The following is a 12,462-nucleotide window of genomic DNA, read 5'->3' on the forward strand; positions in this document are numbered from 1 at the left end:
CGAAGTGTTTATGTGAAACAAGATAATTTAACAAGTGGCTAAATTATTGCATCCATTCACCCCTCATTAGGTCACCCAACAAATATTTATTAGGCTCTTACTCTGTGTCAAGCACTTGTTGCCAGAAAAATTTGGAAGTGGTCTACCACAGTTACACAAGCAACCCGTCTGCTTCCTGGACATGTGTACTATGCTTTGTGCTTTATAACACATAAGTGTAGTTAAGTAGTGAGGTACTTAATCCTGTGATATTTGATTTAAGCCTGCTTAAAGTGACTCTCTTGAAAACGTTCTAGATATAACTATACAATTTGTATTTATTGGCAATGCAGAGACCTTAACAGATAGTCTAGTCGCTTGGTCATTTTTTCTACTACCCATAATGATCCAGATTCTTAGAATGGAATTCAATATGGCAGCATTTGATGATGGCCTTTAAAGAGCTGGGTGACTTCCAAAAGAAACGTCCACACAAACAAGTCTGAGAAGGCAGTTGGTTTTGTGGGAAAGCTCTCTGGGTGGGAATTACACAGGACTTGACTGCAGTCCCACCTCAGATGCAGCCATGGGCAAGCCAGTTCATGATTTTGTGCTTTATGGTCTGTGTCTGTAAAATGAGACCCTGAAAGTCATACCGCCCTCAAAGTGTTTTTGTATATGTAAAACGGTTGGCACATAATAAGGGGATCAATGATAGTGGTCTTAACACTAATAACGACAATAGTATTCTTATTGATACTACGTTTTCCCGGTAACGTTCAACTGAGTGGGCATGTTTCAGTCCCCAAGCAGTTTTTCTTCCCAAACCCATCTCCTTTTGCCACAGGATAGTGTTTTAAAAAAAAATCCCTGGAGCCTGCCCCAATTATAAAAGGAGATAAGTTGACTTCATTCAACTGCAGCCAGAGCATTTGAATTTAATTGAATGGGAAATAATTATTCCTGAAGAGCAGAGGTTTTTGAGGTTCTGTGAAGCGATATAAGATATGTATCTCATTACATTAGACCTCGGCAAATATACTTTTAATAATCAGCTGCTACTTAACATAACTTCCTCCTCCTATTAAATTTCCGGCAAGAACGATGGACATGAAGTACTGGGGAAGGAGGGGGGGGGGGTGCTGAACTGCTGATTAATTATTTAAAAAGTGATTTATTTACCAAGGTGAGCCATTTGAAAATTCAATAATAAATCTATTAAGGAGCAGTTAACCTCTATAACTCTGTTTTAAATAATCAATTGGTGTTTGGGTAACAGTACAACGTCTGTCTCATTAGGTCGGCATTAACTCCTTATTTGAAGTGCTTAATCTGCAGTATGACCAAATCAACCATGAGGTGTTAATTAGGTATTCGCCATGGGTCCTTCATCCTCCAAGGAACTGGGTCCTTCTTCCTCGGCAGCAGCAGCCCTGGTTGGGGCTTGGGGCGTCCTGGGTTCTCTAATACCTGACTCTATGCTCCCCACAGTGCCTCCTGTGACAAAGACCTGACGCCACCAACTTCCTCCAGGGGGAAGAAGAAAAAGAAGAAATCCACCCGGAAGAAGAGAAGGAGGTGAGCGTCCCAAGGGGAGATGAAATCTTCAAGATGGGAGAAAGGATGAAGTAGGGGTAAAATGGGTTTCAGAGTCAAACAGTGACTCCCCTTGGGTTTGAATCTCTCTTATCTAGCTGTGTGACTTAGGCAAGACCCTTCACCTCTCTGTGCCTGTTTCCACTTGTATAAAATACTGATTACACCTGGCGTTTGTGAGAATCAGATGGAGAAAAACGGCTGTGGAAGGAGCTGTCCTAGTGTCTGGCACACAACAAATGACCAGTGAATCAGCAGAATCATGACCATGAATATGATTTTTTTTTTTTTTTTTTGAGAACTTACTCTGTGTGGAGGGCTATGCTCTAAGCACTGTGATCTCTATGTTGTCTTTTCCCTTTGGCCACAATTTACCAAACATTATTGTACCCATTTCAGAGATGAGAAAAAAAAGGCAGGGGACAGAGGGTGACAGATTTACAGGGATCCCAGGCTCCTCAGTTGATTCTACTACTCCCACCTAGCAGATGAATGCCAAGGAAAATGAAGTTTATATTTTTGGCCAGAAATTAGTCTTTTGTACCCCATGGATTTTTTTCTTTGTAAACTCTCTTCTAATTTTTTTTTTTTAATTTAAAAGTACTTCCAGATTTTCTTCAAGACGACAATTATGTCCAGTGTTCCAGACCCAGAGGGGGTCAGGTTGAAAATCTCGCCAAACCTCAGAGGCAGTGTTTGAAGAGGCCTGCAGGGGGCAGCAGAGAGCAGTGTCTGGATGACTCGGGCCCCAACTCCAGATTTTCCGGGTTCTTGCTATGCCCTTTTAGCCTTGTTCTAAGGCCCAAAGAAGACCCAGAGGGGAGTGTGAATGAAGACCCTACATCGTAGGGTGAGGGGGGGAATTGGGGCAAGTGGCTTTGAGGTTCCTGATTTTAGGGGTGGGCGGAACACTTCAAAGAAGGAAATCAGGCTTCACTAATTCAATTGTTCATCCAATAAATGTCCCCTGGGCATGTGTTTGGGGGACAGGTGCTGTGGTCCCCTAAGAGAAGTTGTTCTCAACCCTGCATTTCCCCCCAAAGACATGTTCTGTTTGACCTACAAGGGCTTATTTTGTCTTTTTTTTTTTTTTTTTAAGTTTATTTATTTATTTAGAGAAAGAGAGAAAGCAGGGAAGGGGCAGAGGAAAAGAGAGGGAGAGAGGGAATCCCAAGCAGGCTCCACACTGTCAGCACAGAGCCCAATACAGGGCTTGATCCCAGGAGCCATGAGATCATGACCCAAGCCAAAATCAAGAGTCAGGGCACTTAACCAACTGAACCACCCAAGTGCTCCTCTTTTGTCTAATTGGTGGCCATCATTTAAAAACCAGATTTCACACGAAGATCTGTTTTTCTGGTGACTTGTGTTGAAAAGGCAGGCGTTCCAGAAGCCCAGGGCTGCATTCCCACATAAGACCTCCGGCCGATCTGAGAAGCGGATGCTCTCTGGTTCACCACAGTCCTCACCACTCTCTATTGTCTTACACCCCTCCTGCTGAGAGGCCCCTGTTGGCATTGACTTTGAAACTCCTAATCTGTTTCAGCCTTGGTATTTTGTCAGTGGTGAAATGAAAGATGCAGAGATGAGCAGTGACATGTCCAAGGTGACTTCATGGGTAGGGGGTACAGTCAAGCTTGGAACTCAGGTCACTTGAACTTCAGTCTTGAGTCATAGTCAGGTTCCTGGGGTGGCTCTGTTTCTTGGGTAACCCCTGAGAGCACCACCCGTGCCGACCACAGCCTGACGAGGTCTCCTCCAAGGGCTCAGCCCTACCGGGGAGACAGGGTGAGGCACAAGAGAGACCTCAAGTATCTGAGAGGAAGGGCAGAGCTGAGGCGAGAACAGCAGACAAAAAAGGGATTGAGAGCAAGGCCCCTGCTCTCAGTGAGGCTTCAGTTTGAAGCTCGGCTCATGCACGTCTTAGCTGTGTGTCTTTGGATGAGTCACTTTACCTCTCTGAACCTCACTTTCCTTGTATGAAAAAGGAAGGTAGCAATTGTCCCTAACTAAGGAGCGTGTGGAAAGATTAGATGAGGTAATGTCTATAAAGCACATGGTGACATTGAAAACAAATGCAGACTTGATTATATCAAATAGATAAATGCAAGTACTGTTAATGTCAGTATCAGTATTATCCTTGTGTGTGTTACCGAAAGAGCTGAGACCCTGTGTGGGGACGGGAGAAGGGTCTCTGAAAGCCCATGCTGGCCCTTAAGAACATCCCTCTGAAGGTGTCTCCTCCCCCGGCAGGTCCCCATCGTACAGTCCATCGCCTGTCAAGAAAAAGAAGAAGAAAGGTTCCAAGAAACATAAGCGACACAGGTATTTCCTTCTTCCTCCTTGGCAAACACCCTCCTCCTCCTCCGGGTGGGGTGGGGGTTGGGGTGGGAGTGGGTGGCGCCCAAAGTTCACTGGGAAACTTATCATTTCACTTATGTACAATACTCACCTGTGTGTTGTTATTTCCTTTTTCTTGTCTAACTTAGAACTTGGTTGCAAGGACCCGAGGCCCACTAAAGCCAACTCCGGCCCGTAGGGATGTGTGATGATAAGGAGGCAGGAGTGTCTCAGGAACCAGTCAGACATCAGTGAGGGGCTGGGACCAGGGGGTGGAGAGCTGGTAGCACCCAAGCAGGATACACAGTCCCTGTTCCACACGGGGAGACACGGCTGCACCCTGTTCCCATGTCTTCGTGTGGCAGACCCAGCCACAAGAAGACACAGGAGCCCTCTGGCTTGTTCCTTATTCCAGATTCCCAAGGAAGGGCCTCTCTGGTGGGTCCCACTTGTCCTAGAGGATGGAACATGTAAAACATGGCTTCTGGGATTGTCCACCCTTGTGGACGTTGTTAAGGGGCATTGTGAGCTGGACACACATTCCGAAAGGTGCCCGCTACTCACACATGTACACACACACATGTATGTGTGGGGGGGCGGAGAATTAAAGAACTGTAAGGATGTACACCAGAGGACTCAAATCTGTGGCTCATGGGCCAACTCAGCATTTTATAATTGGGAGATTGCATTATAAAACAAAAAAACAAGTTTTCCAGTTCCTCCGTTAAATCAGCAGCTCTGCCTTCACTGGGCCACTTTTCCCACAGGAGGCCACCAGGTAGGGTTGAGGGATTGCTGTGCATTTAGACAGAGCATAGGTGCTTTCGTGTGCTACAGGCCCCACTTAGCGCCCCCTCACACACATTTATGAAGCCCGCTTGGCCCTGGGGGGCAGGAAGTTTGAAATTCCCAGTGTAAGTTCTTTGCTATGTTTGGCTGTGGACGGTACGGAAAGAGCAGTATATATCCTTTTTTGCTTATCCCTCTCTTCCAATCTGCCTACATCAGTGGTGGATTACTTGTGCAATTAAACAATCACAGTGGAACAAAGGAGAAGAGTGCATGTGGGTTTCCCCCCTGCATCCCACCGTTGGTTCAAAGTTGCCCCCAATGTGGCTTTTTCCAAGCCAGGGGTGTGGCCACATCTCAGCCCTTGTTGCCAGAATGGCCTCAACTCAGTCTGGTGTCACCAGCTATGTCCACTGCCTGCCCAGACATTTCGACTGTTGAGTCCACGCTTAGCACAACATGTGGGAAAGCTGATTAGCAGAACGTTGTTAATTTGGTGTTAGAAACCTTTCCCGACGTGGGGTCCCCTGTGGCGGCAATGCCGCCTTCCTCTGCTGACCAATCTGTCCTATTTTGGGAGACCTTTCCATATCAGGATCTTAGAAGTCAAATGGCTTCTCACTCAAGGGTTTCTCCTCATTGAGAAAGAGACTGTGCCAGAAAGTTAGGAACGGCTTTTTCTGCCAGCCACGCTTAGCCCAGGAGGTGGAGATTAAGAGGGGAAGATGCTATTGCTGGTATTTTCCAAACCACCTGCTAAGCACCACCCTACTTCTGGCCCTGCTTCTCCAAGCTCTTGAGATGTTGGGTTAATGATAGTGGACTTTTTTGGAGATAGGAGCTAGGGGTGGGGGATGCATAGGGATTTTTTTTTCTCTCCCCTCCATGAACATGGCTTCAGGGCTAAAATAAAAAAAAAAAATCCCATTTTTTACATCTATTTATTGAATACCCAGTATATCCCATGAATGACATTCTGGGCTTCGGGAACAGAACAGTGACCAAAACCCAGCCCTGGACCTCAAGTGGCTCACCTTCTAGTGGGGAAGATGAGTCATTATAATGTGCAGAGGGTAGTATAAGACTAAGCTCAGAAGCTCACCCAAGCTTGGGGCACCCAACCAGCCTGAGGGGATCAGAAAATGCTACAAGGAGGTGATATCTGAGCGGAGCTCTGAAGAATCCCTAGGACCTACGTGGGTGGAGCTGTGTGACCTTGGGCAACTTAACTAACTTCTCTGAGCTTCAGCGTCTGCAAAATGGTTGTTACTAGAACTTCCCAGGGTTTGGGTGAAGACTGAGCGTGTGGGAGACGCTTAGCATGGAGCCTGGTGCAGTTAAGTTCCACACGTGGGAGCTGGTTGTCCCGTGATGAGGAGGAGGAGGATGAAGAGTCCACCGCTAGGCTCACCCCCCCCCCCGGGGGTAGGGGAGGAGGCAGAGGACTCTTGTGTATCCCCTTCATGCACCCCCAACTGAGACAGGCTCGCTGACAATTTTGGGGTGAGGACTGAAGCTCCGGTGGGTTTGACTGAAATTCAAAATGCAAACCAGTATCTCCCATGTGGTGTCCATTGTCCGAAATCTGTGACAGAAGGAGGATTTGCCGGGTGTCCTGACCCCCATGTAGCATGATCATAAATGCACTGATACGTTTGTCCCAGGAAAACAAACCTCACACTCACCTGTATTTATTTTCTTCCTTCCTCCCTCCTCTCTCCCTTCCCTCCCTCCCTGTCTCTCTTCCTTTTAATTCCTTTAATCAGGTCATTCTCCAAGAAGAGAAGGCACAGGTAAGAACCTTGTCATTTCTGGCTGCTTGCTTCTGCTTCCTGCTTTCCTAACAAGGTTTTAGGCAGCTTCTAGAGTCAGTTCTCCGTCTCCATCTCTGTGCTCTTGAGCACACCCCCTGCATCTTCCTGGGCCTCAGTTTCCTCCAAAATGAGGGCCTTGGGCTGGTTTCCCTGAAACTTCCAAGCCAGCTTTTGCCTTCCGTCAGGCTGGATGGTTGCTCCTGGACCAGCCCCCACCAATACCCCTCCCTGGAAAGTCTGGCTACCCTGGTCAGAGTCTGTTTGTTTTATCACGTTGAAATCCCAGGTTGGGGCATATAGGGAACCATCGGCCCCAGCCACCCCACCAAAGCCTTCCCAGATCTTAGCCAAGGGACAGAGGCCAAGTCCTACTGGACTGGAAACACTAGGTGAGCACAGATCGAGCTGTCACCTACAGGGTGGCCACTATAAATTGGATCCTGCACTAAGCCCCTGCCATGTGTGTGCGTATTTAACCTCCACTGATCTCCATCATAACCCTGTACAGTGGATGTATTTATTCTTCCCATTTTACAGATGAGGAAACTGAGATTTAGACAGATGTGACAGGCATGTCCACAGACACAGAGTCAGGTGACAGAGCCAAAATTCAAACCCACGTCTGTCAGACACAGGATCAGGACACCCTACAGTGGCTTCTTAAATAACAGCCACACCTAGAGCAGTTGGCAGAGTGCAAAGTTCTTTTGTTTATCCAGTTGACAGGTAGAGAGCGATTACCAATGTCAGCCAGCCTCCCAGCCCAGCAGCCTGAGCAATGGCCCCACCTCATGGTCAAGGAAACTGGGTCTTCCAGAGGACAGGTAACTTGCCTGATGTCACACAGCGACTGAGCAGCAAAGCTGGGACGTGAACCTGGACCTTTCAGTGAGGTCCTGGGCTCTTCCACTGCCCAGGCTGAGTCTCAAACACGGAGATAAATCACACGGCTGACGTCAAGGTGCAACAGCAGTTGTATAAGGTTTTCCCTTTATCCAGGACCTAGGCCGGTCCTGCATTCCTGGTGACCCCCGTGAAGCCAGTCTGGCTTGAACTACCAAATAGCATTCACCCTCCCTCTGGGGCCTCTAGTTGGTAATGCTGGGAACCCGCCTCATCACTGTCCACCGGACCCGTCCATACCCCAGCCCTCTGACTTAAAAAAACAACAACAGATACTTAGATAATCACGGGCAGTACGTTACAGAACCGGCCAAGCTTCATGAAGCTTCCGAGTGTCTCGCTATATATTCCATTCTTTGCTCTTAGAAACTGAACATCAACCAATAGCCTAGGCTCTGGGGACCCATGGTCTGGGGCCACATCCTAGCTCACCTGTGTGATCCCGGCCAAGTTTCTCAGCCTAGCTGAGGCTCAGTTTCCACATCTGTAAAATGAGTACGTATTAAGTAAATGTGCCTCTGCCCACAGATTGCAGGGAGAGGAAAATAAGACTGTTGATGAAAAGTATTTAGCAGTGTTTGCTCACAATAAATCCTTGACACATGGCAGGTATTATTATTACCTTTATTTACGACTGTATTATTAAGCTCCCAGAGCTGGCCATGGCCCCCTGCGTCACCTCATTCTCAGTCTGTGTGTGGGTCACTGTCTCTAGCTGAACCTGCTGGGTGAAAAAATCAGCAGTGACTGCTCTCCTCTTGGAAATGATTAGCGTCTGTCCCCAGACTGCCTGGGTCTTGTAACCCCGGTGTGTAAAGCATCTTAACTACTATTTCTTTTTATCTGGAACTGGGATTCTGCATCTTTTAATTAATTGGCCGTTTCTCCATTAGCTCCTCCAGCCCAAAAAGCAAAAGAAGGGACGAGAAGAGGCACAAAAAACAGTAAGTAGGGAGCACCTGGAACATTCTCTTCTCCAGTTTTGGGGGGGGGGGGGGAGGCCGGGAACCTGACCTCTGCATAGCCAGAGTGTGGGCGTGGCCACATAAACGTGAGGTGGGGGTGGGTGAGAGGAAGGAAGGCAGGGAAAGGCAGAACCGGCTGATGAAGGGCAGTTGTGGGTTTGGGTATGTGTAAGTGCACGAGGTTGTGTATGTGACGTGCGTGTATTTGTGTGTGCGTGAAAGTGAATGACGTGCGTCTGTGTGCCTGCAGTGCCTTGTGGATACATTTCTATGAAAGGCGTGTATGTATAGTATGCACATTGCAAACGTCTGTACGTTTTTCCATCCTGCAAACATTTGTGTGGAAGGCGTGTACAAACGTATGCAATTGGGATAGTCTGTGTGTGGTGTATTATTTGTGTCCACACGGAAGCATTCTGTATGCTTCTGCTTACGTAAGCACCAACGCGAACAGTGTGCACGTGGGTCAGTCTGCCCGCGTGCTGATTTTCTGCACCCTGCGTGTGCACCGCTTATCTACCCGCGTGCATTACACGTATGGAGGGTGTGGGGTGGGTTTTACCTGTGCACACAGGTGTGCCGTGTGTGCGTGAGCGGTCATGGGGGCATGATCACGTGCAAGCACACGCGTGAGTGTGCTTGTGAGTCCGAGCCTTGGCTGCGGGGGCTTACATCGTGGAGATTGCAGCGAAGCTCCTACCCCCGATCTCGGGGCCCCAGCTGGTTCACGGTGTATAGCTGGTGGTAGAAATTCAAATCAGCTAGTGCTGCCTGCAGAGTTCAGTTCCCAGACAAATTAAAAGTAAATGTGGTTACAACCCACCTACTTTATACCCTGCAAATGTTAGCACATATGTTTTCCAATCAACTAATATTTTATCTCCCGCCAAGAAGCTTCTAAAGTGAGGACCAAATGCAATAGGATGAAAGGCGGTTGGCTGTTGGGGAGGGAAAAGAGGAGGCAGGGACGCAGAGGGAGGGCACCTTGCTTTGCTGCCTGAGGGGTCACTTCATCCAAGGTCAGTGCAAAGGAGGGCATTTGAGCCACCCCCACAGGGGGCCTGGGGAATGCTCCAGAAGGAAACAGTAGAGCTTTGAATTAGCTCAGGGAACAACTTCCCGATCATCAAGCTTGTTCAGTTCAAGTCAAAAGGCATTCACACTAAGCGCAGACCAAGCACATACTCTGAGAGACCTCGGTATCACTTGTCCAGTGGGGCTGCAGTATAGACACACAGAGCCAGGGGCTGGACCGAGACTCTAAGAGCACTGGTGGGGATTGTGGGGGTGGTCATCACTGAGGCTGACTGCTTGAGGGCAGCAAGGGGGCCACCCTCCCTGGTGCCAAGAGCTGGATGAGCCCCAGAAATTGCTAGGTGATGCAAAAGACAAGCATCATCAGGAGAGGGAGAAGCAAGAAAAACAAGGCGCCCCTAAGATAAAGGATGGTTCTTCTTACCAGGTTCTATGGTCGGGGATGCTTCTAAACAAGTGATCTCTGGAGAGATTTAGCCTCCTTGTATTCAACATCCCTTAGTAAGGCCCTAATACATGGCAGGCCCTGGGCTGGGCCTGAGGACAGAGCTTAGCCAAATATTCTTCCACACTCAAGATGCTCACAGTTCCCAGCGGAACACAGGAGCCAGACAAGGGACAGGTCACAGCACAGTGATGGCGGCTAGGAGCCCAGGGCATGGCGGCAGGCTTGGCAGTGAGCAGGGGCTTCCTACAGGAGGAAGTGTCTAGACTGACTGGAGTGAGGACAGAGGTAACCATTCTAGGCTACTGGTTAGGCACATGGTTTAAACTCTCTGCCTTGGTTTCTTCATCTGAGAAGTAAGAGAAGCTACTTCATACGTTGTTGTTGTGAAGGCAGAGATGGGTCCATTTAGACTATGGTGCCCGGCAGGCAATATGTGTTAAATATGGGCCACCTGTCATCATCATCCTCAGAAGGACATCATGAGCTGGGACACACATGAGCCAGAGTACAAGCAGTTGGACTTCCTTGAGCCTGCCCAGCCAGAGCAGGAGACACCACACAAGGAAGCTAGAGAGCTTGGCAGGGGCTGACTCCTCAAGGTGTTCGGGGTTCAGGATCAGAATGCGTACTTGACATGAGGGCAATGGGAAGGGTTAACCAGGGCAGGGATATGGTTTGATTATCACATTAGCAAGAATCCCTGAGTCCTTTGTTGGAATAAGCAGGCTACCTCCCGACAGAGCCCTCTCTAACTCCCACTGACATCGTGCCTTGGCCCAAACCACTGACATTCCTTGTACATACTCAGTGACCATTGTCTCTGCTGCTATTACTTCTGGGTCATTATTATCATTTAGGGGGAACTGAAGTAACCTGTAATAATACCACTATTAGTGGTAGTGGTGGTTGTCGATTGTTTGTTGTAATTTCTGTTGCCAGTGATGTTTCTAACTCTGAAAGCGGGTCTTTGACTCCATGTGAAGAATCTGGACTTAATTTTCCAGATCTGAGGTTATAAATTGGCAGCCCAAAGGCCTAATTTACTCTGCAAATGTGCGTTCTTTGCCCCCAGTGTCTTGTTAAAAAATGACCTTCCACTTAAAACTAGGAATCTTTTGCATAAAAATCTGTATTTCTACATTCACTTGGAAAATTAGAAGATCCAACAGCACGCCAATATTCTGGAGGCAAGGCCACTTCTTTCTTTAGCTCTTGCCCGACTGATTCACACAGTACAGTGGCTGGCTGAGATTGAGATCCCTGTCTTAGGTGGGAGAGAGGTGACGAGGGGACGTGACACTCCTGGCAGGTGTGGTCTGGTTCAGGGCGGGTGGGTGCAGTGGGGTGGGAACCCGAGACCCAGGCTGAGTCCAGGCTGGCTCCTCCAGAGGAAGCCTTGCCACTCACTTGTGTTCAGTATGGCTGGCTGGAGAGGCCAACCGCCCGAAGAGCTGCGGTGATGGGGAGTGGGGCGTGGGTAGGGGGAGATGCCTAACTTTGGGAGGGACAGTGACTCTGGTGCAAGAGGATGATGTATGTCACAAGATCAAAATCTCTCTCTCCCTCCCTCTCTCTTCCCCCTTCCCCACTCTCTTCCCTCTCCTGCTCCCCCACCCTCTCCTTCCCTCTTTCTTTCTCCTTCCCTCCCCCTCCCTCTCTCCCCTCCTCTGACTCACTCCTTTTCACCTCCCCCAAGATCACGAAGCCGGCCCCGGAAGTCTCACCGTCACCGCCATCACCATTGCCCCTCCAGGTCCCAGAGTTCGGAGACCCGCTCCTCAAGCTGTGAGAGCAGGTAACCCCTCTCCCCAGGGAGCCTCCCCCGACACTGTCAACACCTCCCTGTAGAGAAAAGGGACGGGCTGCCTCCAGGTACAGGAACAACAGTAAGCACACGTGTGTGTTTCCTAAGGGTCAGTGACCACTGCCACTGCCATGGTGTGAGGTGCTGAGCCCTCTCCCTGAAGTAACTACACGATCCCCTCTGCTACCCCATGAGGTAGCTACTGTTCTTATCCCCCGTTTTAAAGATGAGGAAACTGAGGCACAGAGGGGTTAAGGAACTTGTTAATCAGCTACTAAGTGACGGAGCTAGGAATGAACTGCGGAGTCTGGCTTTGGACTTGGTGCACTCTCTAAGCGTTGCTCTAGGCACAGAGAAGCTGAACAGCCTATGAAAGCACCAAGTACCTAGTTCTGCAGCCCTTGCGAGTCGGGTTTCTCCCAACCAGGACCCTCTCTGTGCTGACACATTAGCTGTCCCGGCCTCAGAAAGGGGAGGAGGGCTCTCTTGTGGGTGAGAAGAAACGGAGCGCGGCTTTGTTGCTGTCGATGTTTGGAACTGTTGATGGCCAGAGGATGCACCAAGGCCTCCGGCTTCTGGATGTCACAGGCTGCTTTGTTCATCCCTGTGGGCTTCCCACACGCTTGGCGACACGCTCAGGTCACCCAGGGAGATTTTAAAGCGTCACTGTCCTGGGGGGGGCTGGGGGGCTCAGTCAGTTAAGCGTCCAACTTTGGCTCAGGTCACGACCTCATGGTTTTTGAGTTCAGACCCCACGTTAGGCTGTCACTGACAGCGTGGAGGCTGCTT

General features: G+C 49.1%; 1 protein-coding gene across 6 annotated transcripts in view; it reads left to right on the top strand.

Annotated features, from left to right (window-relative positions):
• SRRM4 (serine/arginine repetitive matrix 4) overlaps positions 1 to 12,462 on the top strand; it is a 590,829-nt gene that overhangs the window by 553,819 nt on the left and 24,548 nt on the right. For all 6 annotated transcript variants that reach the window (XM_047827801.1, XM_047827796.1, XM_047827800.1 and 3 more), the window contains 5 exons: positions 1,471 to 1,557; positions 3,829 to 3,900; positions 6,471 to 6,497; positions 8,315 to 8,365; positions 11,566 to 11,664. In XM_047827801.1, coding sequence (XP_047683757.1) covers positions 1,471 to 1,557; positions 3,829 to 3,900; positions 6,471 to 6,497; positions 8,315 to 8,365; positions 11,566 to 11,664 — 336 coding nt within the window. The remainder of the gene's footprint in view (positions 1 to 1,470; positions 1,558 to 3,828; positions 3,901 to 6,470; positions 6,498 to 8,314; positions 8,366 to 11,565; positions 11,665 to 12,462) is intronic.

Source organism: Prionailurus viverrinus, chromosome D3 (genome assembly GCF_022837055.1).
Source record: "Prionailurus viverrinus isolate Anna chromosome D3, UM_Priviv_1.0, whole genome shotgun sequence".
In the NCBI taxonomy this organism is placed as follows: domain Eukaryota; kingdom Metazoa; phylum Chordata; class Mammalia; order Carnivora; family Felidae; genus Prionailurus; species Prionailurus viverrinus.